The sequence below is a fragment of the Pisolithus orientalis genome, assembly GCF_024613125.1.
Source record: "Pisolithus orientalis strain OTSU chromosome Unknown F5J12scaffold_22, whole genome shotgun sequence".
NCBI classification, from domain to species: domain Eukaryota; kingdom Fungi; phylum Basidiomycota; class Agaricomycetes; order Boletales; family Pisolithaceae; genus Pisolithus; species Pisolithus orientalis.
Genome location: NW_026260803.1, coordinates 355,877 through 380,836, shown reverse-complemented (window position 1 = coordinate 380,836; position 24,960 = coordinate 355,877). Strand labels below are relative to the sequence as shown.

At 49.0% G+C, this 24,960-nt stretch overlaps 7 protein-coding genes across 7 annotated transcripts; 4 read left to right on the top strand and 3 right to left on the bottom strand.

The window, feature by feature from the left end:
• Positions 1-3,313: 3,313 nt before the first annotated feature.
• On the top strand, positions 3,314-5,666 carry F5J12DRAFT_894335 (major facilitator superfamily domain-containing protein; the record flags this gene model as incomplete). The annotated part of the gene is made up of 15 exons (XM_051747733.1): positions 3,314-3,445; positions 3,507-3,567; positions 3,621-3,745; positions 3,807-3,914; positions 3,979-4,087; positions 4,137-4,201; positions 4,257-4,335; positions 4,387-4,571; positions 4,651-4,834; positions 4,895-5,036; positions 5,092-5,123; positions 5,196-5,269; positions 5,322-5,430; positions 5,499-5,517; positions 5,573-5,666. The coding sequence occupies 15 exons, from the start codon at positions 3,314-3,316 to the stop codon at positions 5,664-5,666; spliced, it is 1,518 nt and encodes a 505-aa protein (XP_051598471.1).
• Positions 5,667-7,236: 1,570 nt separating this feature from the next.
• On the top strand, positions 7,237-9,750 carry F5J12DRAFT_841962 (MFS general substrate transporter). Its single transcript, XM_051746149.1, has 13 exons — positions 7,237-7,509; positions 7,572-7,632; positions 7,685-7,809; positions 7,870-7,977; positions 8,030-8,138; positions 8,190-8,254; positions 8,315-8,393; positions 8,445-8,629; positions 8,698-8,881; positions 8,959-9,100; positions 9,156-9,187; positions 9,261-9,608; positions 9,662-9,750. The coding sequence occupies exons 1-12, from the start codon at positions 7,396-7,398 to the stop codon at positions 9,467-9,469; spliced, it is 1,413 nt and encodes a 470-aa protein (XP_051598470.1). The 5' UTR covers positions 7,237-7,395; the 3' UTR covers positions 9,470-9,608; positions 9,662-9,750.
• Positions 9,751-9,914: 164 nt separating this feature from the next.
• Positions 9,915-12,236, top strand: F5J12DRAFT_225568 (heterokaryon incompatibility protein-domain-containing protein). Its single transcript, XM_051738475.1, has 4 exons — positions 9,915-10,196; positions 10,247-11,960; positions 12,014-12,127; positions 12,182-12,236. The coding sequence occupies exons 2-4, from the start codon at positions 10,251-10,253 to the stop codon at positions 12,203-12,205; spliced, it is 1,848 nt and encodes a 615-aa protein (XP_051598469.1). The 5' UTR covers positions 9,915-10,196; positions 10,247-10,250; the 3' UTR covers positions 12,206-12,236.
• Positions 12,237-14,838: 2,602 nt separating this feature from the next.
• On the bottom strand, positions 14,839-17,264 carry F5J12DRAFT_225422 (guanine nucleotide binding protein, alpha subunit). Its single transcript, XM_051738474.1, has 9 exons — positions 16,739-17,264; positions 16,644-16,664; positions 15,970-16,573; positions 15,785-15,903; positions 15,677-15,726; positions 15,310-15,598; positions 15,153-15,235; positions 15,057-15,090; positions 14,839-14,977 (listed from the first exon to the last, which is right to left on the bottom strand). The coding sequence occupies exons 1-9, from the start codon at positions 16,944-16,946 to the stop codon at positions 14,928-14,930; spliced, it is 1,458 nt and encodes a 485-aa protein (XP_051598468.1). The 5' UTR covers positions 16,947-17,264; the 3' UTR covers positions 14,839-14,927.
• Positions 17,265-17,282: 18 nt separating this feature from the next.
• Positions 17,283-18,577, bottom strand: F5J12DRAFT_841908 (uncharacterized protein). The gene is made up of 5 exons (XM_051746148.1): positions 18,431-18,577; positions 18,306-18,368; positions 17,910-17,966; positions 17,817-17,856; positions 17,283-17,757 (listed from the first exon to the last, which is right to left on the bottom strand). Exons 1-5 carry the CDS (start codon positions 18,514-18,516, stop codon positions 17,425-17,427), a joined length of 579 nt encoding a protein of 192 aa, XP_051598467.1. The 5' UTR covers positions 18,517-18,577; the 3' UTR covers positions 17,283-17,424.
• A 118-nt stretch (positions 18,578-18,695) lies between these two features.
• F5J12DRAFT_841904 (uncharacterized protein) lies at positions 18,696-21,403 on the top strand. The gene has a single exon (XM_051746147.1). The coding sequence runs from the start codon at positions 19,168-19,170 to the stop codon at positions 21,223-21,225; it is 2,058 nt and encodes a 685-aa protein (XP_051598466.1). The 5' UTR covers positions 18,696-19,167; the 3' UTR covers positions 21,226-21,403.
• A 1,738-nt stretch (positions 21,404-23,141) lies between these two features.
• F5J12DRAFT_708917 (uncharacterized protein) lies at positions 23,142-23,381 on the bottom strand (the record flags this gene model as incomplete). Its single annotated transcript, XM_051740607.1, has 1 exon — positions 23,142-23,381. A coding segment is annotated over one exon (240 nt), but the record flags the coding sequence as incomplete, so codon positions are not given.
• Between the last annotated feature and the right edge of the window lie 1,579 nt (positions 23,382-24,960).

The window sequence follows — 24,960 nt, the reverse complement described above, 5'->3', positions numbered from 1 at the left end:
CAGTTCGGTGGTGACACGGAATCTATTTGATTGCTGACTTGAGGTAATGCAGAATGCACGCCGTGAAGTTGTGGTTCCCCGTTTGCTCGAAAAGTGCAACGTCCTTGGCCAACAGACTGGACGGTCGGTACTTCGCGTAATGCGAAACGCGCAGGACGAGGTAGCATCGATATCCCAAACTCTTAGCGCCGGGGTAGGTGTTGCTATCAGCTAAAATGAACCTGAGTGCCCATTCTAGACACAAAAAGTTACTCGAACACATTCGCACCACCCTCCTTGATGTGTGTGAGGGCAAGCCGTGAGGACTTATTTTTCCTCATTCTTCGTCTACATTCTACTATTATTTGTGTCCTAGTTCCAGGCGAACAGATCAAATAGGCCACACTGATCACGATGCGGTTGGTGTGAACCTCTGACGCTCAGTAGCCTAATTTCTGGACACTGCAGACAGGCTAATGCCCGTTCCACGGTACAAGAGATCGTGACGCTCCAGATGACACTGCAAGGAGCAGAGGACGAAGATGAAAAGCGAGCGCTAGAGGAAGATATAACAGGAAAGGCGAGGATATCCTCTTTAAGTCATAACCTCTTGAAGCTGACTATTCGTTCGTTAAAGATTCTGTGGCTGCTGTTGGCATGCAGTCTTTTCAGAAGTGGACCAACTATTAAGCAAATGTAAGTCAATGCTCGTCTCCAGTTACGTTGTTTGACACGGTTCAGGTCGTGGAGTCCGTTCAAAAGAAACAGTATTCAGATACTCTGCGTCAGGGTTTCCGTGAGGTTGCAGAGATTATCAAGGGAGCCCCGCGTATACACCCAGATGATGATATAGCTCACTTGCAGCAGTAAGCGACGACGCCGGGCCCACAGTGTTGATGTACTAAATTATTGAATAACCGTTGTTCTAGAATCATGCTTGATGCAGGTGCAGGAATATCGAGGCACGAATTATGGCTTGCCGCCCGAGCTGGGGAGAAAGCCAGGTTTTCAAGAGTTGTGGGAGGCAAACCCATACTCGGCACCGCAAGCCCTAAAGTGCCTTCCACATCAATTATTCAGCAACCACTGGCCACTGGCAAGACGAGGGAAAGGAGACGCTAACTTCGCCTGAGTATGTTCAACCTGTAGACAAGGATTGTGATGTTGATGGCTGGTCCTAGGTTCTAGTTTCGCTATTGCGAACGTACATATGTACAGAAGATTTTGACATGGTGTGTTGCAAGGGGTTGATTCCCCGCTCAATATCAAAGCCTCCCACCTATCCACTTTACTGTTGCCAGGAAGAGCAGGCGGTACGCCACAGTTGGAGGCTGTCTTCCAAGCGATTGACGTGTCGATCCACTCGTAGCTGTTAGTCGAAACATAAGATTCATCAGAGGGACAGGGAATGACGGAACCGCGGTCACGACCAGTCAGTGACGGGTTTAAACAGATCTAAACCATTTATTCGCTTCCTGATCCCTTGGTTGGGGCAAGGAACACGATCACACTCATGCAATCGAAGAATGGCACATATGACATGTTCATGAGTAATCATGGGTAGTTAATATGAACTGAACGCCCAGCTCACCGACGCTCGTACCTTCAAGATCGTACGTGATCCCTTCCCTTCCCTGATCTGATAAGCTGGCGCGATGACATACCACGGTAAACATGTACTCCTAGACACCTACACTACATAGGTGGGCCAGAACGACATTGTAGCCCGAAGGTTTATAATCCCACAAACGATGTGGTCGATGTCATTTAAGAAGCTTTATATATTGAGGTTTCTTGGGTGTTAGCGTGCAGTAACATCGTGACTTCGGAATGATGTTCACTTGATTACATAATCAATTGGAGCGTATACCTTTCCCTTCCGAAGTGGCTTGCTCACTATCTGACTTGTATCCATTATTTCTAATTTTCCCTTCCTGCCGCCACCCTCTCATCCAAACGGCATGCACTTCTCTGAAGTGATGATGATCAGTAGATTTCCTGCGAACTGGGCCTGCACCGGATGACACCGTCACATGAGTTTGATCCTCTGCCAAAGAATTCAATACTCTTCGAACAACAGGTCATATGATCCACACCCGCCGTGGTTTGATTGATGTGGAAAAGCAGGTCTGCCGAATGTCTCCACAGCTGTAAGTGTCACGCCGATGTATACTATCTATCGCACAGGAACCCAGGGTTGGAACCTTTATTTATTTATTTCCATGTCTGTATTAAGCAGAGATGAATGGCGGGCGCTCGAGGATATAGCAGGAAAGGTAAGTATATCCCAAGGTCAAGTAACTTCTAAATGCTGATTGTTTGTTCGTCGTAGATCCTGTGGTTCTATTCGCGTGAAATCTGCTCAGAAGTGGACCAACTATTAGCGAAGGTAAGCTATCACTCGTGTTCGTAAATGTTTTTGTCACATGGGTTCAGGTCGTGGATTACATCAAGGGCGAAACCCTGGCAATGTAGGTGTGCCAGAGATCGTAGAGGCTATTAAGAGAATTTTGCCTATAAACCCGAGGGACGACACGGCTCATTTGCACCGGTAGGCTACTTCATGAGTCACTCTGGTTGTAGCATTGCTACTTATGAATTGCTGGATATCTATCCATTATTCCAGGATGATGCTTGATGCACGCGCAGGTATATCGAGACATGTATTATGGCTCGCTGCCCGAGCTGCAGGGCAAGCCAGGTTATTAAAGGTTTTTGGAAAGCCACACTCAGCACCCGGAAGGTTGCTTCAAGTACAAGCCATGAAGCGCTGCCTTTACATTTGGGTGAACATTGCACACTTGAGGTTGGCAAGGAAACTTTGACTTCGCCTGAGTATGTTCAACCTGTGAATCGTGAGATTATTGATTCACATCATATATTCAAGCCGCACAATAACCTCTCATGCTGAGTTGAGGCCGTCCCAGATGTTAAATATATCTATCCTGGTTGTCAATCCACCCACTCTATCCACCTCGCATCTCGGCTCAAGATTCGGGCCGGCCAGTTCGGGCTGTCACAATATCGCCATACCAAAAGGACTGACTACTCGTGTCCCACATGGACTATATTAGCCCGGATACCAGAAGTACGTATTGCGTGACTTACGGACAACTATCTACCACTTACGGGAGGGCTCTAGGTCCTATCACGTGGCCAATTCGAAAGGCGAGAGCAAGCACACAAAAACACCGACAACTCTGCCGAGCTCAAAGTTGACGTTGAAATATTGTTTGAACTAAAAACTTTCCGGAGTCGGGGATCGGCGCTCGCGCCGCCATAAATTAGGGGCCGTCCATGTGGTACTTCCCAGGTCGTTTTACTCTCGAGGACCATGTCAAGTGCGGGGTACCTGGACGGAAAAGACACTGTCACCTCAGTCGACCACGTTGAAAATGCTCAGAGTGTGCCAGGTATTACAAATTACAGGCTCTATAAGCGGCGATTTTCAGGGTTATTAGGCTTCGTCAGTCTCTTCTATTGGTCGTGTTCTTCTTACTGGCTCAACTTCATCCCGGTTCTGTCAGATTATACTCGGAATCGTCACTGGGATGCAATGGTCATGGTTCGGACCTATTGCAACTGACAGTGAGCCCCACCGGAATCACTCCACTTGCGCAAGTTGATGCCGTCTCCGTCAGCTGCCAATGAGTTTGATATCTCATTGGCTCAGGTTAACTGGCTTGGAAACATGGCACTTTGCGTATCCCTTCCTGCTTCATTCCTTGTGCCTGTCATTGCTTCCCGCTATGGCATACGGCGATGCGTGCGCGGTTTTCCATTTATTCGGTTTATTTGCCTCCAGTCTCATTATTGTATCCTTCCAGTCAGAAATTGGGGGAGTCATGTTACTCATCTCTGCTTGGGTCCGCTATGCGGGCACTATTCGTTCATTATCTCCACACTCTGCCTATGTTCTCCTCTTTTTCGGCCAGGTTGGTCACTTCTATTCAATGAACTATTCTGTGCCCTGTCACGCTCTGAGTTCCACTATCATAGCTCTTCGGTGCCATCTCGAAACCAGTATTCCCGATATTAGGGCCGGTGTTTTCGGAGAGGTGGTTTGATCTCAAAAGTCGCACCACGGCAACGATGGCCATTGCTATCGGTAGGCCAGCTTCACTTGCTCCTAAGGTCCGTCTAATCTTGGCGCCTAGCTGGTCCGATTGGGTCGGCACTCGGCCAACTTCTCTCCCCTTCCATGAGCACGGTACGACAATCGGTTAGTTGATGTATTGAGGAATATTGCTTGGTTACTCACCTCCTGATTGAAATAGATCGTTGTACTCAGTATTATATCCACTGCAGCGCTTCCAGCTGTCCTTCTCATCCTCGATTGGCCCCCTTCACCACCTAGTAAGTCCGAGAGCGTGCCCCCAATCATACCACACTGACGCTGGCCCGCAGCTTACTCAGGCTCTAAACAACCTCTGTCTTTTACCTCTCTGTTCCGTGCCACGCTAGGTCTTGCAGTTTCCAAAGAGGCGTATATGTCGCGTCGTGAACGTATTGATTTTGTGATCTTGACGCTTGTCTTTGGCAGCTTAGATGGTGCAATCAACGTATTGAGCGTCCTATCAGCTCAGTGGTTTGTATGTGTCTTCTCATCCCTGTTTCTGAGTCTGCCTTAACTTCTATCCATTTGATCTATGTGACACAACTCACGTTCAGCAACCCGTCGGTTATTCAGATACCACATGTGGCCTTCTGGGTGCGACCTTGTTCCTGTCCGGAATTACTGCAGCTGTATTCTCTGCGCCGTTATTTGACCGCGTGTTTACGCATAGTATGGGAGTGACGTTCAAGACCCTTGTTCCTATCGTGTCTTTATTGTGGTTATCGCTGATCTGGGCTGGTAAGTGAAGTGACCCACATTTAATCGCCAGGTGCTTTTTTCTGACCTTCCGAGACACAGCCAAACCAAACAATGCTGCAGCTCTTTTTGTTTCCATGGCCGTCATTGGGAGTTGCTGTATGACCATACTGCCACTGGCAATAGAACTTGGGATTGAACTGACAAGAAATGCAAATGGAAGCTCTGCCATCTTGTGGTGTTCGTAAGTATGCTGGCCTCTTTCGCTTCAAGAGCTGTTTCGCTGATGACTTCGATAGCGGAAATTTGTTTGGTATCATATTAATCCTGGGTAAGTTTCTGCTATCCATGTACATTGAATAGCATGCACTAATATCTGCATTCATTGACGCACTCCTCGCAGTCGAAGGTGCTCTCCGCGCTCCGTCGACTGCCGATCCGCCTTACAACATGCGTGACTGCACTCATCCTCCATGGGTGTGTGGTCATGGTGTTCAGCTCGTTAATCTTTTTCCTCCGTGCTAAGCAGGCCCGACGTGAAGTCGATGAAGCCATGATAAAGGCTACAGTCCTGGGTGCTGTCAATACCGGTGGAGTTAGGTTGGTCTTACAAGACGAGCGTGCCAATATTTGGAGATGTCGGTTGACCCCACGAATATAACGGAGGACAAACAAATACATCACATTCCTTGACTTATTTTTGCAGACTTGTGTAGGCCGTTAGAGTAGGTCTAAATTGCACAAGTGCTTAGTGTGTTATGCGCGAGCCAATTTCCTAAGTGCCCACTTCATACCATGGCAAAAACTTCTCTTCGACTTTGCAAGTATTGCACGGCTTCCACCTCCATCTCCGCCTCCCGAGAAACTTCGCTGATTGTAGTGACAAACATTTCACCAACGTCAATTAATTCTGCCTCATACATTTAACTCGTATAAACTCTAGCTCGATGTCCCAAGCAGCAGAAGCTGGATGTGACTGTCCAGCTTACGATTTAGCCTTTCTGGTGAAATCAGGTCTGACCGTGCTAGTGCGGGAGACGATGACACGGCAGAGCCGAGCTAGGTGTCTCGGACCGGTTTCGTACGATTACTGTATGCCGTGAGGTTACTGGGAGCATTTCCCTGTTTTCTTCTCAGCATGCGCCGACAATGTGTGGGAGTGACATGTATGTTGCCTTGCAGAAAGGTCTCTCGAACACCTTTCCGATGCATTTAACACCTGGTTTTCGTCATCATTCTCATAGTTCTCAGTGGAAAGGATTAAGATAATGACCTGGACCAATTAAGCGGAACTTCATGCCGGGGGCGGTACATCAGAATACACTATTGGCCTTGTTAGCTCCTCGAAAATAAAATTGTAACTTGACCTGGACGCACAGTAGCCAACTAACCCAAGAGGTTTGTTTAGGTATGGTCGATGAAGGTGCGTGTCTACATCTGTTTACATAAGTGTAGGGAGAATGTATCTCGGAAGCTACATTTACCGGTTTGGCGGTCGAAAATCCGGATAAGGGGTTTTTATAGCCCCCTCCTTCTTTGGGCATCAGGATAGAGGAAACTACGTACTTCTAGTCTTCCCTCGAATTGAAAAGTAAATCAGGCACTACTAGTCACTTTAGACCTTCGACGTGATCGCTCGCATGTCGAAAGATGGTCCCCTCAAAGCGAATGCTGTGGGGCCTAGGAGCTCTTTCCAAAGTATTAGACTTGCAAGAGTCCGTCAGCATACAGCCCAATAGATTTGAGTCATTGACAGTCATGATGAGGGGAAGGTGTTTGCAGCAGAAGTTTTTCCTGTGAAATTTAAATCCCTCGGTATGTGCGAGGATGCACGTTGTGAACGTCCAATTTATTGTTTCTGCCTTCCGTGACAGGGCACTTGTCTCCCCACTTCCGGGTACCGTGCTAGGGGGCTTGCTCGAACGTTCGGTCCCTTATGAGCGGGAGGGACCTAGGACTGAGTGCAGGTAGTTCGCCTAGTTTTGGGACGCTTCGATGCTTCCAGTTGTTGCGCTGGCTGGTGGGTTTGTGGAGGCCCACCACCACATTGTCAGTTCCTGAAGTTGTTACAACCGAACAGCTGGAAGCCTAGGTGTTGCGGCACTGCAGGAAGGAAAAGAACGGAACAAAAGGAATAACGAGTGGGCGACAAGGTGAAGTGAAGGAGCCCCTTGGATGGTGGTAGCGAGTTTACGTAAGAGGAAACCGATGTCTGCGCTATGCCAGCATCCGCTTCCCGAGCGTGTTCACTCAGGGCAGAGACGACTCGCCCTCGATAATACCCGTCAGTGTTATGTGAGTGCAAATGAGGAGGATGGATATTAATATTCATAACTAATTCGACCGATGATGTGACATTATTGTTGTTAGCATGATCTCACTGACTAGTACATAGGCCGGACTGTACACCATACCGTACCTAAATGGTCCATTATTTGTTAACATCTCGGTTCAACTTTGCGGCAACTACACTCAGGACTCTGCCATGTTCTAATAGAAGTGTGGTGGATCCGAATAATCATGGGGTGGGACCGGGGCGAACACCACCTTAAATTGAAGTTTGATGAGTCGTATCCCTCAGCTTGTTCCTCTGCTCAAGGACCATGTCAAATGTGGGGCACCCAGATAGGAAGGAAACTGACACCTCAGCTGACCACGTTGAAAATGCCGAAGGGTACAGGCTCTATAAGCGACGATTTTCAGGATTGTTAGGTTTCGTCAGTCCCATTTTTTGGTGGCAGACTTGCTGACTGAACTTCATGTCGCAATTTTCTGCCAGGTTATACTCGCAGTCGTCACTGGGATGCAGTGGTCATGGTTTGGACCTATTGCAACCCTCAGTGAGCACCACCGGAATCATTCCACTTTCGCAATTTGACACCATCACTTCAGCTGCCGAAGAGTTCAATATCTCATTAACTCAGGTTAATTGGCTTGGAAACATAACACTCTGTGCATCCTTTCCTGCTTCATTCCTTGTGCCTGTCGTTTTCTCCCGCTATGGCATGCGGCGATGCGTGCGCAATTCTCCGCTTGTTTGCTTTATCTTCCTCTTTACCTCATTATTTCGCTTCCAGTCAGAAATGGGAGGTGTTATGTTACTCCTCTCTGCTTGGGTCCGCTACGCGAGCACCATTCGTTCACTATCTCCACAGTCTGCATATGTTCTCCTCTTCTTCGGCCAGGTTTGCCATCTCGATCCAATGCCCTTGCATGCTCTGAGTTCCACATTTATAGCTCTTCGGTGCTGTTTCAAGACCAGTGTTTCAAGTACTTGGGCCGTCGTTTTCAGAGAGGTGGTTTGACCTCAGAAGTCGCACTACTGCGACAATGGTCATTGCTATTGGTAGGTTAGAATCGCTACCTGCCATTATCCAACTAACATCTTGACGCCTAGCCAGCATAATTGGGTCTGCACTTGGCCAATTTCTTCCACCTCTCATGAGCACAGTACGACAATCGGTTGGCTAATTGCTGGACATTGGATTATTGCTCAGTTACTCACCCTTCTGATCGAAATAGATTCTCGTGCTCGCCATTATATCCACTGCAGCGCTTCCAGCTATCCTTCTCATCCTTGAATCCCCCCCCTCACCACCAAGTAAGCTCGAGAGCGTGCGCTCACTCATACAACACTGATGCTACCCCACAGCTTACTTTGGTTCCAAGCAACCATTATCTTTCATCTCTCTCTGCCGTGCTATGCTCGGTCTTTCGGTCTCCAAGGAGGCATATATGTCGCATCGTGAACGTATTGACTTTGTGATCTTGACACTTGTCTTCGGTGTCTTAGATGGTGTGATCAATGCATTGGGCATCTTCTCAGCTCAGTGGTTCGTACGTGTCTTCTAATCCTTCTTTTGACTCTCCATTTGACCGAGGTGATGCAACTTGCCCTTGTTTAGCAACCCGTCGGTTATTCAGACACTACATGTGGTCTCCTGGGTGCGACGTTGGCATTGTCTGGAATCCCTGCAACTGTGATATCTGCCCCGTTATTTGATCGCGTGTTCTCAGGAATTATGGGAGCGACATTCAAGACCCTTGTTCTTCTTGTGTCTTTGGCATGGTTATTACTGATCTGGGCTGGTGCGTGACGGTCTTGCATGACTTTAGTATTCCCACGTTTTATTGTTGGATACATTTTCTGACCTGCGGAGTCACAGTTAAACCAAACAACGCTACAGCCCTTTATGTTCTCATGGTCATCATCGGGAACTGCTGTACGATCATTCTGCCGTTGGCGTTGGAACTTGGCGTTGAGTTGACAAGGAATGCAAATGGAAGTTCGGCTATCCTGTGGTCCTCGTAAGTATCTAACCTCTTCGATTTGAAAGATCGTCTTCCTGATGACCTTCGATAGCGGAAATCTATTTGGTATCGTGCTAATTCTCGGTAAGTTACCACTATTCATGTATGCTGTATAGCATGTATCCACAATTTATTTTCATTGATACGCTCCTCGCAGCGGAAGGTGCTCTCCGTGCTCCGTCGACTGCTGATCCGCCTTACAACATGCGAAATGCACTCATTCTCAATGGGTGTGTGGCGATGGGGTTCTGTTCATCCATCTTCTTCCTCCGTGCTAAGCAGGCTCGGCGTGAAATAGATGAAGTCATGATAAAAGGCTCGGTTTTGGTTAGTTCCTCTGATGTCCCCAGCGCAAGCGGAGTATAGAATCATGGTTCAGCCCATGGATACAGTTGAGGATGAATAGACGCCAAATTTCTTGACGTCTTGTTTGCAGAAATGAATTCAGTCAACTCTAAATTGAATGCTTGGTGTCTTAGGATTGCACAAATCGATTCCTTGCAAGGTTACTTCCAACCTGTAACGAGATTTTTGCCGGTGTATAAACCCTGCGTTTAGGTACTGTACAGCTTACCACGTTTCCACTTCCTCCCGAGTATCGCTTCACTGATCAAGTGCACACTTCCCCAACGTCAACTGATTTCTCCGTCATATACTTTAACTCAAATCTGGGAGCAACAGCGTGTGTCATCACACCCGAATACCACATAGGGGGCTGACCTGCGCGTGTAAACAACAAAAGGTTTTGCCGACAAACTTATTGTATCCTCAGTTTGATTCTGCTGCAAGCATGCAGTTTTCTCTAAAGTTACTGTAAGTGGTAACTTGATTTCTTGTCGCGCGTAGAGGGTTATAGAGCAACTCTGCTTACATAAGTAGGCTACATAACATGCCAGTAAGGTTCGCGGGCTCGAGGCTCAATATCGCAGGTCCTGCAGGGTCCAAGACTAAGGTCCCCTCACGTTTGTCCTTCGCTGAAACCTGCTACCCACAACGACTGTGTATCACGTTGTTTCTTTTGTTCTTTGCCAGACCCATAGAGCTCACCCTTTGAAGTACCGTCCTGCAGTCTCGCCGTCTGGGACGCTAGGCAGTGCGTATGATGACCAATGGTTTTTGATCCAGTCTCGAGCTCCCCATTAGAAAGATGTGGCTATTAGACGTAGAAGCTGTCCTTGAGCGGGAAAAGGTTCCACGAAGAGTGGGTTCGAAAATCGAGGTCCTGAGAGAACTCGATGTCAAGACAAGCTATGCCATACTTTCACATCGCTGGAAAACTGAGGTCACTTACGAGGAGATGACTGGGCTCATCAGGATGAACTCGCGGAAGAGGGTTGACGTCAGGGAGCGCGACGGCTACCAGAAGATTATCAAGAGTTGCGAACAGGCCAAGAAGGATGGTTACGAGTGGTTGTGGATCGATACATGTTGCATTGACAGGCGGAGTAGTGCGGAACTCTCAGAGGCGATCAATTCAATGTATCAATGGTACCGCAACTCGCAGAAGTGCTATGTATACTTCCACGACGTCGAGGAGTCGGTCTTTCCCACCAATCAAGATTTCCGGAGGTTTGGGGGGTCCAACGGTTGGCCAGAGTGGTTCTCGCGAAGTTGGACACTCCAGGAGCTCATTGCTCCGAAGAAAGTGGAGTTCTTCAACAAGCGCTGGGAGTCCATTGGCACGAAACAGGAGCGGATATCCACACTAGAGGATATCACGCAAATTCCGTGGGACGTTCTGATGTGGGGCCCGTCGCATTTGGGCCGGCGTAATGTTGCTCAAGTGATGTCTTGGGCCGCTGACCGAAAAACGATGCGAGTGGAGGATCGAGCGTATTCGCTGCTAGGCTTGTTCGGTGTGAACATGCCAATACTGTACGGCGAGGGCTCAAAAGCATTCCAGAGGCTCCAGAAAGAGATCATCCGTGTATCTGGTGATCACAGCATATTTGCATGGAATCCAAGGGGACGGTTCAGGCGGCACGCGAGTGTCCTGGCAGATGACCCGAGCTGCTTCCGGGGCTGTCATGACATAAAATGCCTGGATCACTCCACGTTCATCAAAGAACTAGAAGCATTTATGCGCCGGAGCGGACTCGATGTGGACGTAGACCGCGACAAGATTGAACCGTTGTGGCACGGTGTGGAGTCCCCTCAACTTTTCAGATTCAATGTTACCAATCTGGGCATCCAAGTCTGGTTGCCCGCCGTACCCAAGAGTCGCAATAGCGGTAAGCAAGGCTTCAAGGCCATACTGCCGTGTCGTGACCGCTATGGAAACCTGATCACCATCGACCTCACATCCCACGGACTTACCTTTGGCAGGTCTTGGGGTTTAGACACACCAAACACATGGCCGGAACTCAGGTCGCTCTGTCTTGATTGCTCTCAAGACACTGAGGAGGACTACCATCAGCTTAGGCTCCATGACAGGCGCACCTCGTGGCGTGGTTTCACCCGTCGTGTCGCCCTCCCGGACGAGATTGCAGGTGATACAGTCACATTCTCACAAGGGAACACTCTCGTCGTCTTAGTCTACACCAATAACGATGCCAGAATTCGCTTTGCAGTTGGACTTGCACACTACCTTGGTAAATTGTGGGCACGCGTGATCTGCTCCACGAATCCAGAGGTCCAGTCATCGTGGGCCGACTTTGCCAAGCAAGCATATGGAATCCTGTGGAATGCACCTATCGACAATTCCTTTTTTGACACAGATTCTATTCAAAAGGTACATATTCCCCAATCCATTTGGGATGCAAGCATTATCCGTGGCAACAGCGATACAAATGTGATGATTGATATCGAACAATGTCCTGGTTGTTGTACTGGGCGGCTTGAATACATATATACGCCTGTTAGTATTTTCTCACCTATACGCGTTCGAATATAATCGTCCCTTAACCATAGGTGGATTGCAAGCTATGGCTCCCGCGGGCAAATGGATACAGTTCGGATGGATTTGAGTTAATACTGAATGGGCAATTTGCATTGCTTGACAAGTATTCTGGTCAACAGATTGCGGTGAGTTGTAAACGGATATCTTTCGCTGGTGACGAGCCTGACTTAAACAGCTAGGCGATTATGGCGACCTATATGTGAATTTCAAACGTCGCGGGAATGTATTCGAAGATATGCAGGAACTTGGCATCGACCCCACGGGTTCAATTTATCGCCCAGTCGTCTCTCGCGTATCTGGCTTTGTGGCGAATCGCGCGCAGACTGAACCTGTAATTGCCGTGGCACGTGCAGCCTGGCGTAACTCCTTGGCACTGCATCATCCACTGGGTCTCTCGCTTCCGAACAACGAAGAGTTCGAGTTGCAGCTGAAAGCCTTGTCCTCCCGTCTTGCGGGCAACCATCTCGTGACAACAGTCATACAATGCTCAGAATTCTACGAAGTTGATTGTGAGGGAAGGCGAATGGACGAAGGAGGCTGTGAGTTTATTCAGTGGATGTTTCCTACTCTGCTTTTGACCTTGGGTGTATGGCTCAGCATCGATGGGCAGTGATCGGTCTACAGACTCAGACACCTTCACTTCCCTATGCACCATTGCGAGACCACTAGCTTGGCGTAGAGAACCAGCTTGTGCGCAGAGAAAGGAACAATTCAAGAATATTAGGTGGCTCCTTTGCAGATCGTGTGTTGTAATTTCACTGACACTATGTAGGGAGCACTTTTACGCTTTGGCGAATCTGGTGCCTACTTAGCCAGCCAGGCTGGTCTATCCGGCTAACTCTTATTGTCTACAGCATCACCTTGTAGATACCGAATCTCGCCACAAATCTGCGGTGCGTTGCATAACTATGTGAAACCGTCAAGCACACCCTCATGATAATATCAGGATAAATGGGAGACGAGCGGAATGGTCGACTTGTCAGCCATGTTCGGTTTAGAGCACCTGGAAAATTTCGTGCGTGTTTGTACTGTAATGCCCCAGCCTGCTCATATCGGCGAAATCCAGGTTGGCGAGATAACGTTCTTTGAACATCTCCCTTCGATGATGGAAGCTCAGATGCGCATCAAGGGTTCTGTAGGCACAACGAGAGGTCAGTTAGCTAACAACAGCGTCTTCGCCGGCAAACTTACACCACTGTATAGGAAATCGTTCATCAGTCCAGCCATCGAATCCGTCATTCGTCAGTTAGGCGTGATACGGATTCTATTTGAGTGCTGACTTCGGCCATGACAGAACTCACGCCGTGAAGTAGTGGCACCTATTTTACTCAACAAGTGCGAAATTCTTGGCCAACTGACGATCGACAAAGTGTTCCTTCGTGAGAAGCAACACACTCAACGTGAAGTAGAGTCGATATCCCAAACTCTTAGCGTTGGAGTGAGTGTTACTATCAGCTAAAAGGAGTCGAAGCTGATTCCAGCCACAAAAAGCTGCTCGATCACATCTGTACCGCTTTCCTCAATGCGTCCAAGGGAAACCCGTGAGGACTTGTTTTTCCCACTATTTTGTCCTTATTCTACTACTCTGTGTTCTGATTCCAGACGAACAGAAGTAGGTTACACTGATTACAGTACGGTTGGTACTATGCTTTGACGCTCAGTAGCCCAATTCCTGGACGCTGACGCTGCAGATAGACTAATGTCCGCTCCACGGTACAAGAAATAGTGATACTTCAAACAACACTCCAAGCAGCAGAGGACAAAGATGAACGGCGAGCACTGGAGGAGGATATAACAGGAAAGGCAAGGATATCGTCATCTCATAACCTCTTGAAGTTGATTATTTGTTCATTATAGATCCTCTGGTTCTATTTGCGTGCAATCTATTCAGAAGTAGTCCAACTATTAGTAACTGTAAGCCAAGGTTCATCTCTGGATATGTCGTTTGACGTGGTTCAGGTCGTGGAATCCATTCTGAAGGAACGGGATTCCAGTGTTCGGCGTCGCAGGGGTTTACATGAGATTGCAGAAGTTGTCAAGCGAACCCCGCGTGTGGACCCAGACGATGATATAACTCACTTGCAGCGGTAAGTGACGACATTGGGCCCACGGCATCAATATAAAATACTGAATATCCATCGTTCCAGGATCATGCTTGATGCAGGTGCAGGCATATCGAAACATGAGTTATGGCTTTCTGCCCGGGCTGCAGAGCAAGTCAGGTTGTCAAGAGTTTTGGGAGGCAACCCCATAGGGACTGCTTCGAGTACAAGCCCCAGAGTGCCCTCAACGACGATCGCTCGACAAACACTGGGCACTGCGCTGACAAAAAAAGACCGTGACCTGAACTGTGCATGTTCAATCTGTAGACGTGCACGCAGTGTCAAGTGATCCTAGGGCTGATTGCATTTGATTGTATGTCCAGATCGTACCATACCCCCCATTGTTTTACTATGGAATCGGAGTTATTGTCATTCAGTTTATTGGAAGAAGTTACACCAACGGGCCGGCGTCGTTATGTGAGGTGGGGATGGTGATAATGGAGAAGATGTTGTTGGCGTACCTGCAGGCGATTTAACGTGATGGTTGGACGGGTGTCGGGTCGCGCTCAATTCCAAGCCTTTCTTTGTGTCTACCCGCATTTCCAGTACTTCCCTCCGATTTCCCAGTCCTCCCACGTCAATGATTACCTGCCCAAAATCCAATGTCCACTCGCGTGCCTCAGCAACTCTCTGTTGCCATGTAATCATGTAGTGCTGCCGAGAGCTTCTCCGAAGTCCGAGTCTCTTTTAGTCTTACGAGCAACCAATGCACGTGTTAGTAAACATAATATAACAGTGTTTAAAAAGTGTACATATATGGTTGTCAACATCGGATTAATACTGATTTATTATGCACGGGGGGAAGTGGCAAGTTCGACGTGGTTTATACGAGTCTCGCAGTTTGCAAATTCTGACGAAGGACGCTGTCTTGCACTGCGAAAAAAATTCAAAAGAACTGGTCAACCTTTGTGCCGACTCCTTGTCTAGAGGCGAGCACTGAATTAGTACCCACCCATGGCCAACGTAGCCGCAGTTGCCTGAGTATCCTAAAAGTAACCAATTTACATTAAAAACACGGTACAACGGTCTGTGTTGGTACGTGACTCACTATTACCGATGTGAAATATACAAAGAAAGGCCGTGGTTCCGGAGAGCAGCTTTTGAAGATTTCCCTAAAGTGGTGCTGGAAATCTGGCGTGTAGATCAGGTTCCGTCCATCCGTAGCAACAACAAACAAACAAAAAAGACATATCATAGTTACGTACACTTCATTGCGGTGGCCGCGTCATTTTGACGATCGCCAAAACTGGGGACGTAGGTCTTCACTAACACCCCGCGCTGCAGCTTATTGCGGAAAATATCGCACTTGTTGAGGAAGAGTATGATCTGCGTCTTGGCGAGTATGCGGGAAGAGCAAACGGTGCGCCACAGTTGGAGACTATCTTCTAAGCGGTTGACGTTCCGATCCTCTCGTAATTGTTCGTCGAAACATGATATTGGGGCGAGGAATATGATGGCGTTCATGTCGTCAAAGAATGGTACCCACGACGCGCGCTACGTATATACAACACACGAGCCACTTTTTCATGAGTATGAAATGAAACTCAAAGAGGAAGTTGTATCCGCGCTCACCGATGATCTCGTGCCTTCAAGATCGTACATGATCCATTCCCTTCCCTGATCTAAATAAGCGGGCGTCTAGGATATGATGGAGAATGCATTACGAAATAATGTACCGACCTGCATCCACGGTAAACTTGTGTTCCTGAACACCTACGCTACGCAAGCGGGCCCGAACAACATCGTCATCCGAAGGTTCGTAATCCCGCGAAACGATGCGGTCGATGTCATTCAAAAAGCTTTATTAAAACTCCCATGTCAGTATGTAGTAAGAAAGGTGCCGCGGCAAGCCAAGGGATACTCACAAACCGGACGAGTCTTCAATCCTCACTCTCCTCTGGCTCAAGATCTCCTGTACCAATGGGTCCTCCCACAAGCTTTTCATGTCTTCTTTGCAAGCCAGAAGGATATCTGTAATTTCGTCGTGGTCGCCCTTTCGCATTTGGAGCGAGCTATTCCGCCCCTCTCGTGTCGACGGTCGGCCCTTACCCGATGACTTCCATCCATTATTACTTGAGCCGATATTCCCCACTCCACCGCCGCCCTCTCGTCCGAATGGCATGCGCTTCCCCGAAGTTGGGCTTGTTGACGATGACGAGTAGGCTTCCTGTGATCCGGGGCCAACACGTCTTTCGAGATCTGTAAGGACGCTTCGCAACGGTGCCAAACGAAGCTTCAGCAAAGAATACTTGTCTGGGAACTTGGTGGTTGAAGATTGAGAACGACGTTCTCTGTCGGAGTCTGGGGTGTTGGCGGATGATGTTGAGCGCCTCCCACTGTTTGCTTCCATTGCTTGGACCAACAGATCCAGAACCTCTACAACATTTCGGACGAGATTGAGGTAGATGACGGTTCGCCAGGATAGGCGCTCCGCCATCCATTGATCTCGTGCGTAATGAAGCTGGAAATCTGGAGAGAGAGAGAGAGCAACGTCTATAAATTGCTTGTTATCGACTCGAGCAAAAAATAGAAAACGCACTCTTTATCGTAGATGATTTTCCTGGAGAAAAGCACCGGTTGATATCAATCGAAGGCCAAGGAAGGGGGAAGGATTTTAAAAAACTTCGAACGTACCGCTCTCGCTTTGGCCCAGGAGAAGGACTTTCACGGGACCCTTTTTTCTGAGTGCCATTCTTTCCTGGCGGATTTGTTCATCAATGGCTTCGCTGATCTTGCGCGCCTCTGCCTCCGCACGCTCCCTGGCCGCCCGTTGCTGGGGGGTTTCGTTGGGGGGAGGTGCGAGGATCGATGCTAGTGGATCCAGGCCGAAAGAATGTATCATTGAACAGGGCTAAAAGGTGGGCAGGGATTGCAAGAGCGAAATGGTTGGGTGGTTTATGTACAACTAAAGGTGTGCGTGTCCTGTGCACCCACGATAAGTGTCACCCCTGGCTTGACGGCTGTCCTATTAGCCTGTGACACAACAGCAATCGGGTGGACACCGTTGTCATGCTGCCTCCTGAATTTTTACGGGAAAAAAATAGTCATCCCATGGTCCGTCCACTTACTTTACATACATTTACATTTTTTGGACCCACTGGACGAACGGACGCTGCGGAATCTTCTTCGGAACCAAGTGTCTTACGGGAATTACTTAGACGCGCGTTTAAACGTTTAGCACACTCAGGGAAGCTCATAAAATTCAAAGAGGTAGCAAAGTAACGCGGAAAATATACGGTATTATCAATTTTGCAGTGTTATTTTTGGTCTTCGAAACTCAAAGGGTGCAAGAAAAGCAAAAGTGTTCGGCGGACTTAACCTTAGTGATCATAAGGGGGAGTCTGAGCACGAGCCCTTTCACGATCATCATCCTTTTTGATGTCGTCCAAGGGAGGCGTGCGACCACGGTCGCGGTCGTCCCTCCTCCGCTCGGGAGTGAGGCTACGCCTCCTGTCGGGGCTCCTGCTCCGCCTCCTTCTGTTGTCTCTGTCATCTCTACCTTTATCGATATCCCTGTCCCGGTCATCTCTATAGTCTCTCTCGGAGCGGCGGCGGGGGCTGCGGGAACGCTCGCGTTCGCGTTCGCGGGTGGACCGTTGTGGCGGGGAGCGTCGGTCATAGCGCCAAACCGAGGAGGGAGGGTTCTTCGCCCACTGGAACAGTGTGATCAGCAAGGGTTGCGGTAAGGAAATCACACATCACGTGTGCTGACCTGGATACTCAGCCGACAACCCTCAAAGTATCGCCCGTGCCTGGAGAGGCGGGCATCAACGGATGGCCAGAGACGAGCGAGGAGGGCACGTACATGTCGTAGTAGGCATCTTCGGCGTCGCGCTGGCTGCGGAACTCGACAAATGCATAGCTATACAAGACAGGAGACACGCATGCGAGATTTGAGGGTGAGCGATCGTGTTACTCGAACGTGCGAAATGCGAATGAGGTAAATTCGGAAATATTGAGAGAACGCGTGAAAACATCGATCGACATCGAACACAATGCCGCCGTGTGTGAAAATTGCAATCGCAATCGACGATGACGAACCCGCGAGCGGAGGATCGAATCGTACGAGGACGTTATATGGGGCTCGCGTCCATTTCTTTTTTTAGAGGCACGTATCTCGTCACGCCATCGGAGCCATCGTCCCTCGATCCCGAGTCGACTGGGGAGGCTAAAAAAACAAACGGCATGCAGTGGTACTTACGGGTTGGAGCTAGCGTGAGGATTGCGAGGGGCAGGAACGTCGCAGCGCACCAAGGGTCCATAGCTGAAGGAAGAAAGTGTGGTAAATATTCAGCCGAGTAAAGAAGAGTGGTTGCGCTGACGCACCGTTCGAATTCAAAGGCCAAGTCGCGGGCGCGAGTCGACGGATGGAATCCACTGACGAAGAGGATGCGATTACGAACGTTGCTCATTTTTGTGGTGTTGTCCAGCGTGTCGAGCGTCGGGGCTGGTCGTGGTTGGCAGCAAACACGCAGAGGAAGCCGAAAAAAAACCAGCGGAGCACGAAAACGCGCTGTGTTTGCACGTGTTTGGTCTGTGGCACCACATCAGCACACAAACGAAGATTACATAATACTCATATGCAGGCAAGCGTCGTCCGTTGCAGTCCACAGCAGCTGGCGCGCCTCCACAAACGGACCCGAGCTTATTTGAACGTCGCCCGTGCAGCCACCAGCGACCCAGTGTGGAATCTGATACAGCGTCTGCGATGGGACAGCAGCGAGGCAGACGAGTGGACACACACGGCTTTGCGCAAGTGTGGCATATCTCGCGACGACTACTTGCAGTGGAAGCCGGCTGTCTTCTCCCCGTCACTCAGGATTGCACTAGACATACTCAGTGTCAGGAGTACGGTCCTGCGATCGACGTCAGACGATAATTCACAGGTGCCTCCATGGGTCCTCTTGGCACTAGCATGCCACAAGGTCCATACACCTTCGGACGCACAGGATCACCTGTTGAAACTGACGTTCGGCAACATAGGCGCCATCCACACCCAGTACAAACCTCCCCTTCTCGTACTTACTACCCTTTCCCTCGCGCACTTCGGAATAATCGCTCCCATGCGACCCCTAGTAGATTTGTTCTTGGTCCATACATCAGAGTCCTCTGTATTCCATTTCAACGCGTTCCTCCACGCGCTCTCTTCTTTTGCCAGGTCGGAAGAGGCCGCCAATCTGGCATTGACGATTCTCGAGACCATGACCTCTCGCCAAATTCCCCTCCAGCTTCACACCTACCGCTCCCTTATGACCGACCGTTTTGTCACCCTTCAGCTCACGAAATACCTACGCACCCGCATGACTCACGAGGGCGTCGTCCCCACAGCAGACCACCTTGAGGCCTATCTTAGGATCTTCTCAGACCACGGTGCCATCCACGAGGCACGTCAATACTTGAGAGCCATCCAGGATTATTGTGTAAAACATTCTTTGACTCCCCCTTATGGTCCCGTCGATAGGCCAGACGTGCAGACACAAGGTGCCGTGCATCCAGCCGATACCCTCTACCTGAAATCATTGCAGAGCGATCGTGCCTCTGCATTCCACTACCTGCACAACCTGCTCCAACTGGAGGGCAGAAAACAACCCCTGCAGGGTCAGTCTATATGCACTCACGCTCGCCATCCTCCGGCGCAGACGACTTTCTGGTGCAGCAGAAAGCATTCAGTTGACATCTACGACTGGACCACCGCACTAGTCTCTGCCGCGAATGATCGGAAAATCACATCGTCGGCCCTGCTACGTTTGTTTGAGAATGCACGTGCAAAGACAAAAGTCTTCCGACCGACCGTTGCGACGTATACCGTCCTTCTTCGCGGACTCATGTGGCGGCGGTCGTACAACGAAGCTCTGCGCATATGGAACGAGCTAGTCGACAGTGGACTGTCGCTAGACAGAAAGGCATTGACCGCCGGTGTCCAGGTACTGACTCGTTCTGGGTATCCACAGGACGCATTCTACTTTCTGGACCTATTTTCTGACGAACAGTCCTCGCACTCGAGGCCCGCTCGTGCTCCATCGCAATCACTAGTACTGACCGTGAGCGACCCTTCCCTTGGTACACGTACCCCCTTATCGCGACCGCCGTCCCCTTGGATCAATATCATCGTGATCAACGAATTTTTGGTTTCTCTGCTCCGCATTGGGAGGCCAGATATCGTCTTTAAGATCTGGGACAACATAACGCTCCTGTACGGTGTTCTCCCGGACGATGTCACGATGAACATTCTTCTCAAAAGCGCGCTGCTTGCTGTGAAGATGGACAGGGAAAGCGTAAGAGGTTCCGTGGCACACTTCGCTTTGCAGACACCCTTTCGTCGTCAATGGGCCACGTCGTCATCGGTGCACGAAGACGGTGGGAACGATAAACGGGCCATGATAGTGAAAGATATCATGGATTCTTTAGGAACACCTGAGCGTCCGTCGGTCCTCGGGATATGGAGGGGTAAAACTGCCACCGACGTGGCCCGCGATATCTTCAGGGGCATGATCCTTGGAAATTGGCCCCAGATGCAACGTGTCAAGGCACCTGTCAGTGCCATTCGTCCGCCTGGCAACGAAGGCGCACCCATCGCACCGATTTTGGAGCTGGCGAAGAGTCTTGTCGTCGGTCTATCTCACAAGGCCGCCGTGAACACTCCTCAGGAGGAGAAAGCAGCAGGTGATAGCGGGAGAAATAATACCATTCGCGACCCCGCATATCAAGCTGAGGGTATGCTGGGACCGGGGGCTATTCCGTCTATCCACCCGTCCTCGTCGACGTTTTTGGCGTATATCAAACTCCTCGGACTTTCCTCTCCCTCATACGCACACGAGATACCACTGGCCCTAGCGTGGATGCGCCACCTATCTGTCCGCCCGACTCGTCAGATGCTTTCTATAGCATTGGTATTTTGGGCCGAAGTAGGGCTGCGCGGACCAATATTTGAAGAGTGGGCTGAGAAGGGGGGATATAGCGAGTATGGACGGTTGGAGAACTGGATTGAGGATTGGGTTAGGGAGGAGGGGTTGTCGAAGGAGGGTGACGAAGCCTTACGGCCGACGGAGGAGGACATGTACAAAGCAATATGGGCTGTTGCGAGGATGAGGGATAGGAACTTTGGGAGGAGCACCCGATAACAGGTGTTCTCGAAGTGCACCGACCCGACTTACAATATTTTAGTGCTCGTAGTGACCTTCGATGTATCCGTAACGGACGGTCGAACCCCTTGAAGTCACACCAATCAACTTCATTCTGGAAATGTATCCAGTGCAACATTGCGAGGACCGACGCAGTTCATTATGATACAGAGACGTTCTCGGCCTCGTTTAGCGACGCTGGGGAGGACCGACAACTCGGCGGGTTGTCGAATGCCATCTATCTGGGACACGACGCCGTTCCCAAGCGCGGTCCTCACTACAAACCCGTCGCTATCGTTGCCGGTCATGACACCTGTTTCCTGTTAATGGTCTAGCAACTTGTTGTTGCCTTCAATGGCATGCCCATCATAAATTTTGGTGACAACATGCCAATAACCATCCCTAGCAAGGGCCTGTTTACATACAATCAGTGGAAGACACAATAATAACAGGCTAAAATGGGTGATACAAATGAGCTTCTTAGTAGCTTGATAATTTCGAGGGGCCTCTCCCAAGATGTTCTTTATCTGATCTGCAGCTTCATCAAAGGATGATTAGATTATTGTGCAGAGGAACAGGAGGACAAAGAGCTAAAGACAGAACACTTGCCTTTATCTTTAAGTTGAGACAGTAGGTTTGAAGTATGGTTTAGAGTAGAGCTGGGGCTTGATACAAGTAGATTGTTCTGTTGGTAGAATGATGGGGAGTACAGCAGAAATCCCTGAGTTTATATACATGTAGACCTATGCATGGACCAGTAGCATAAAAGGAAGGTACTACTATGTATGGTAAGGAATAGCAGAGAATGTCATGGAACATGATGCAGTAAATGATGTCATATTGATGTCATTGTGGAGCTGAATGACTGAGCAAGTCATGTGACACTACACATGTATCAAAACATGTAAATCTAGAAGTGTCTAGATGGTTGGAACTATTAAGATATTTTCAACAGAGATGAGTCAGATGAAGGCATTCATGTGTGCCTTTTGCTAGATCTGACTTGGCTGGTTAAGTATGTCCAATGCAAAAGCTGTTAACTTGGAGGACACACACAGTTGAGTGAAAAACTGATAGAAGTGCTGCCCTAACTCCAACAGTTTTTTGTCATTGGAACTGATTGTGGAGATCTCCTGAACAAAGTCACCATTCAACTGGTGACCCAGAGAATGGTGGAAGAAGTAGCCAAGTATTCAGCAATAAATCATCTGCTTCTCCATTTTCTTCCCTGAGTCAATCTCACCTTGAATTGTTTTTTCAAGTCTGAGGATTACATTGTATACATTCACAACATTGGCTTGGTTGTGATAGCATTCCAGCATGGGTGGAAGGGGAGGCATGAGGATTGAGTGATAAGAGTCATGCCATACACATTGGTGGCAAGTACTAAAGTTATCTTCCTCACATGAGTCACTCATATTTCCATGTAGGAAAGCTACCAGCAGCATACATTTATAAGGGTAACAATGGTGATACAGCCAAATTCTATGTTACTGTGGGAAGCCTGGCATTTATCAATTTGCTGATAGAATCTTTGATAAAAAGGCATTAAACACATCCTCATCTGATTCCTCCTCAAGTTTATGGTTGAGTTCCATGATTTCCTTCTCTGCATGCTCTACAGCAGTCGCTGATCCTGCTGATGTTGCCTCTTCCAGATGCAACTGAGCAATTCTTTTACATAGCTTGAACTCCACATGAGTGTAGATTTTCTGTGCAAGGAAGTCTAGGAGATGCAACACAAGCAACTTGTTGTTGATGTCTTCAGGCACTTCAGTGGAAGTCAGGAAACACATCTTCTTCATAGTGGATCCACAGGCATTAACTTTGGCCCATGAATCCAGGGGTCCTGGGTTCAGTGACTTGCTGTCCTTGTACTGCAGGGAAATCCAGATGAATATGTAGATGAATAATTCCATATCATGGTGGTATAGGTGCTCCACTCTGCCATCCTGGCCATCTTCCTTGAGGAGGTCAATTGCCATGAACAGTATCATTCCAGTCCACTCATTACCCAATGGGTTGGCAGAACTTGTTAAAGATGAAAGGTCATAATTGTTTAAGACCCCCATCACCTTGCTGTCCACCCTATAGTACATCAGGTTTCCAGAGCTCATGTCATGATGATGGATCCCCTCCCTCCAGAGGGCATAGTGGCCTAGAATACAATGACTGTCAGAATCAGGACACTGCAAAAACAAAGCAGGGCTTACACAAAATACACTGCTGCCATGTGTCAACCAGTTCATTGCCTTGGAGCTCTTTAATTGGAAAAAGCTTCTTGAATATGAGCAGGACAAGCCTCCAGCTGCCTTTCTTGGGGTTCTTGAGGCTAAGAGCCCTCCTAATTGTGGATGTGAAAACCAGAAACATCTTCAACAAGAGCAAAATCAGCATGTTGTTATGCCCGGGCACGGTGACTTCTTCAAATGGAATAGGCATGAAGCGCGTGAGGTGGGAGACTACGGGCCGAACTTGTCATAACCCCTATGGCTGAGTTATTGCGATAATCCAACAGAGGTTCTTCCTGCTGGCAAAGCCCTAAGGTTGTTTGCACGGAGGGAGAACAAGGATTGAAGCAAAGTAATTAGCTCAGTTGCAAGCTATCGAAAAACTGCAGATACAGGTCGAAGTACGTAGGTTTATATACCCCTAAGTACGAGTACCGTACCAGTCACGATGGACGCGTCGTGATGCGTATCTGCAGTAGTCAACAATGCTATCAACCAAATAAATAGGAGTCATCTGGTGTCAGAGATGGGGGTAGGCAAGGAAACGAAGGCTATACCGGCTGCGCAATCAGACATGCAGCAAGGAGCCAGACACCGGATCTACAACATAACATAGAAGCAATATAAGCGAGTCAGAGAAAGGGGAAGGATCACGAAGTGAACAAGTCGTCTGTCAACGGGCGGTGTAAGGCACCGGATCAAAGGTAACAAGTCTCGACAGGTATTGGAAATACCTGGACAGCCAGAGATCCAAGGTGTCCCTGGAGCATTTGAGCCCCTAGGACGGCGATGATTATTAAGGATGCGATGAGGCATGTGACACACGTGACCGCTAGAAGTCGAAAAAGGTAAGACCCCTGACAGAAGCGTAACATCACCCCCCCTCTAAGGTCCTCAGACCCTTGAGGACAGACCGGAAGTCACATTACCCAGGCGGGCGGATAGGGGTCAGCGAGTAGTATAGATGCGGGAACGCGTTCGAGAAGCGACGGGCGACAATGGTGATGGAGATGGCGGTTCCTCGAGGGCCAGAGTATAGCGGGAGCCGCATCCATTGCGGCAAGACCAATGTCCCAAGTAATGACACTGGAAGCATGCATGTTGATAAAGGACGTGACTTGGGGGTACCGGGGTCTGTCCTCCGAGGTAGTACCGAAGTTGATCGATAGGGACGGGGACGAAGGGAGTCGAAGGGATAGGATCGGTGGAATGGACGGCATTGTGATATTGTTTGTGCATTCCGGCCCAGGACGCATCCTGTAGAAGTACCTCCCAAGAGGAATTATGAGTCCCTGTCCCGAGTCAGGCACCAACCTCTTTAAACAGTTCTCCAGAGTCAACAAACCCTAACTCCATGGCTTGCCACTGCTTCTCCTTCTCCTGATCTGGGATATCTTCTTTTAATTTTCCGGTGGAAGCTGGGACGACTTCTTTTGGAATAATCCGGTCCAAGATACGGGAAGCTGGCAGGGCCAACAACTCTCCTATCTGCTGCTGACGTAAG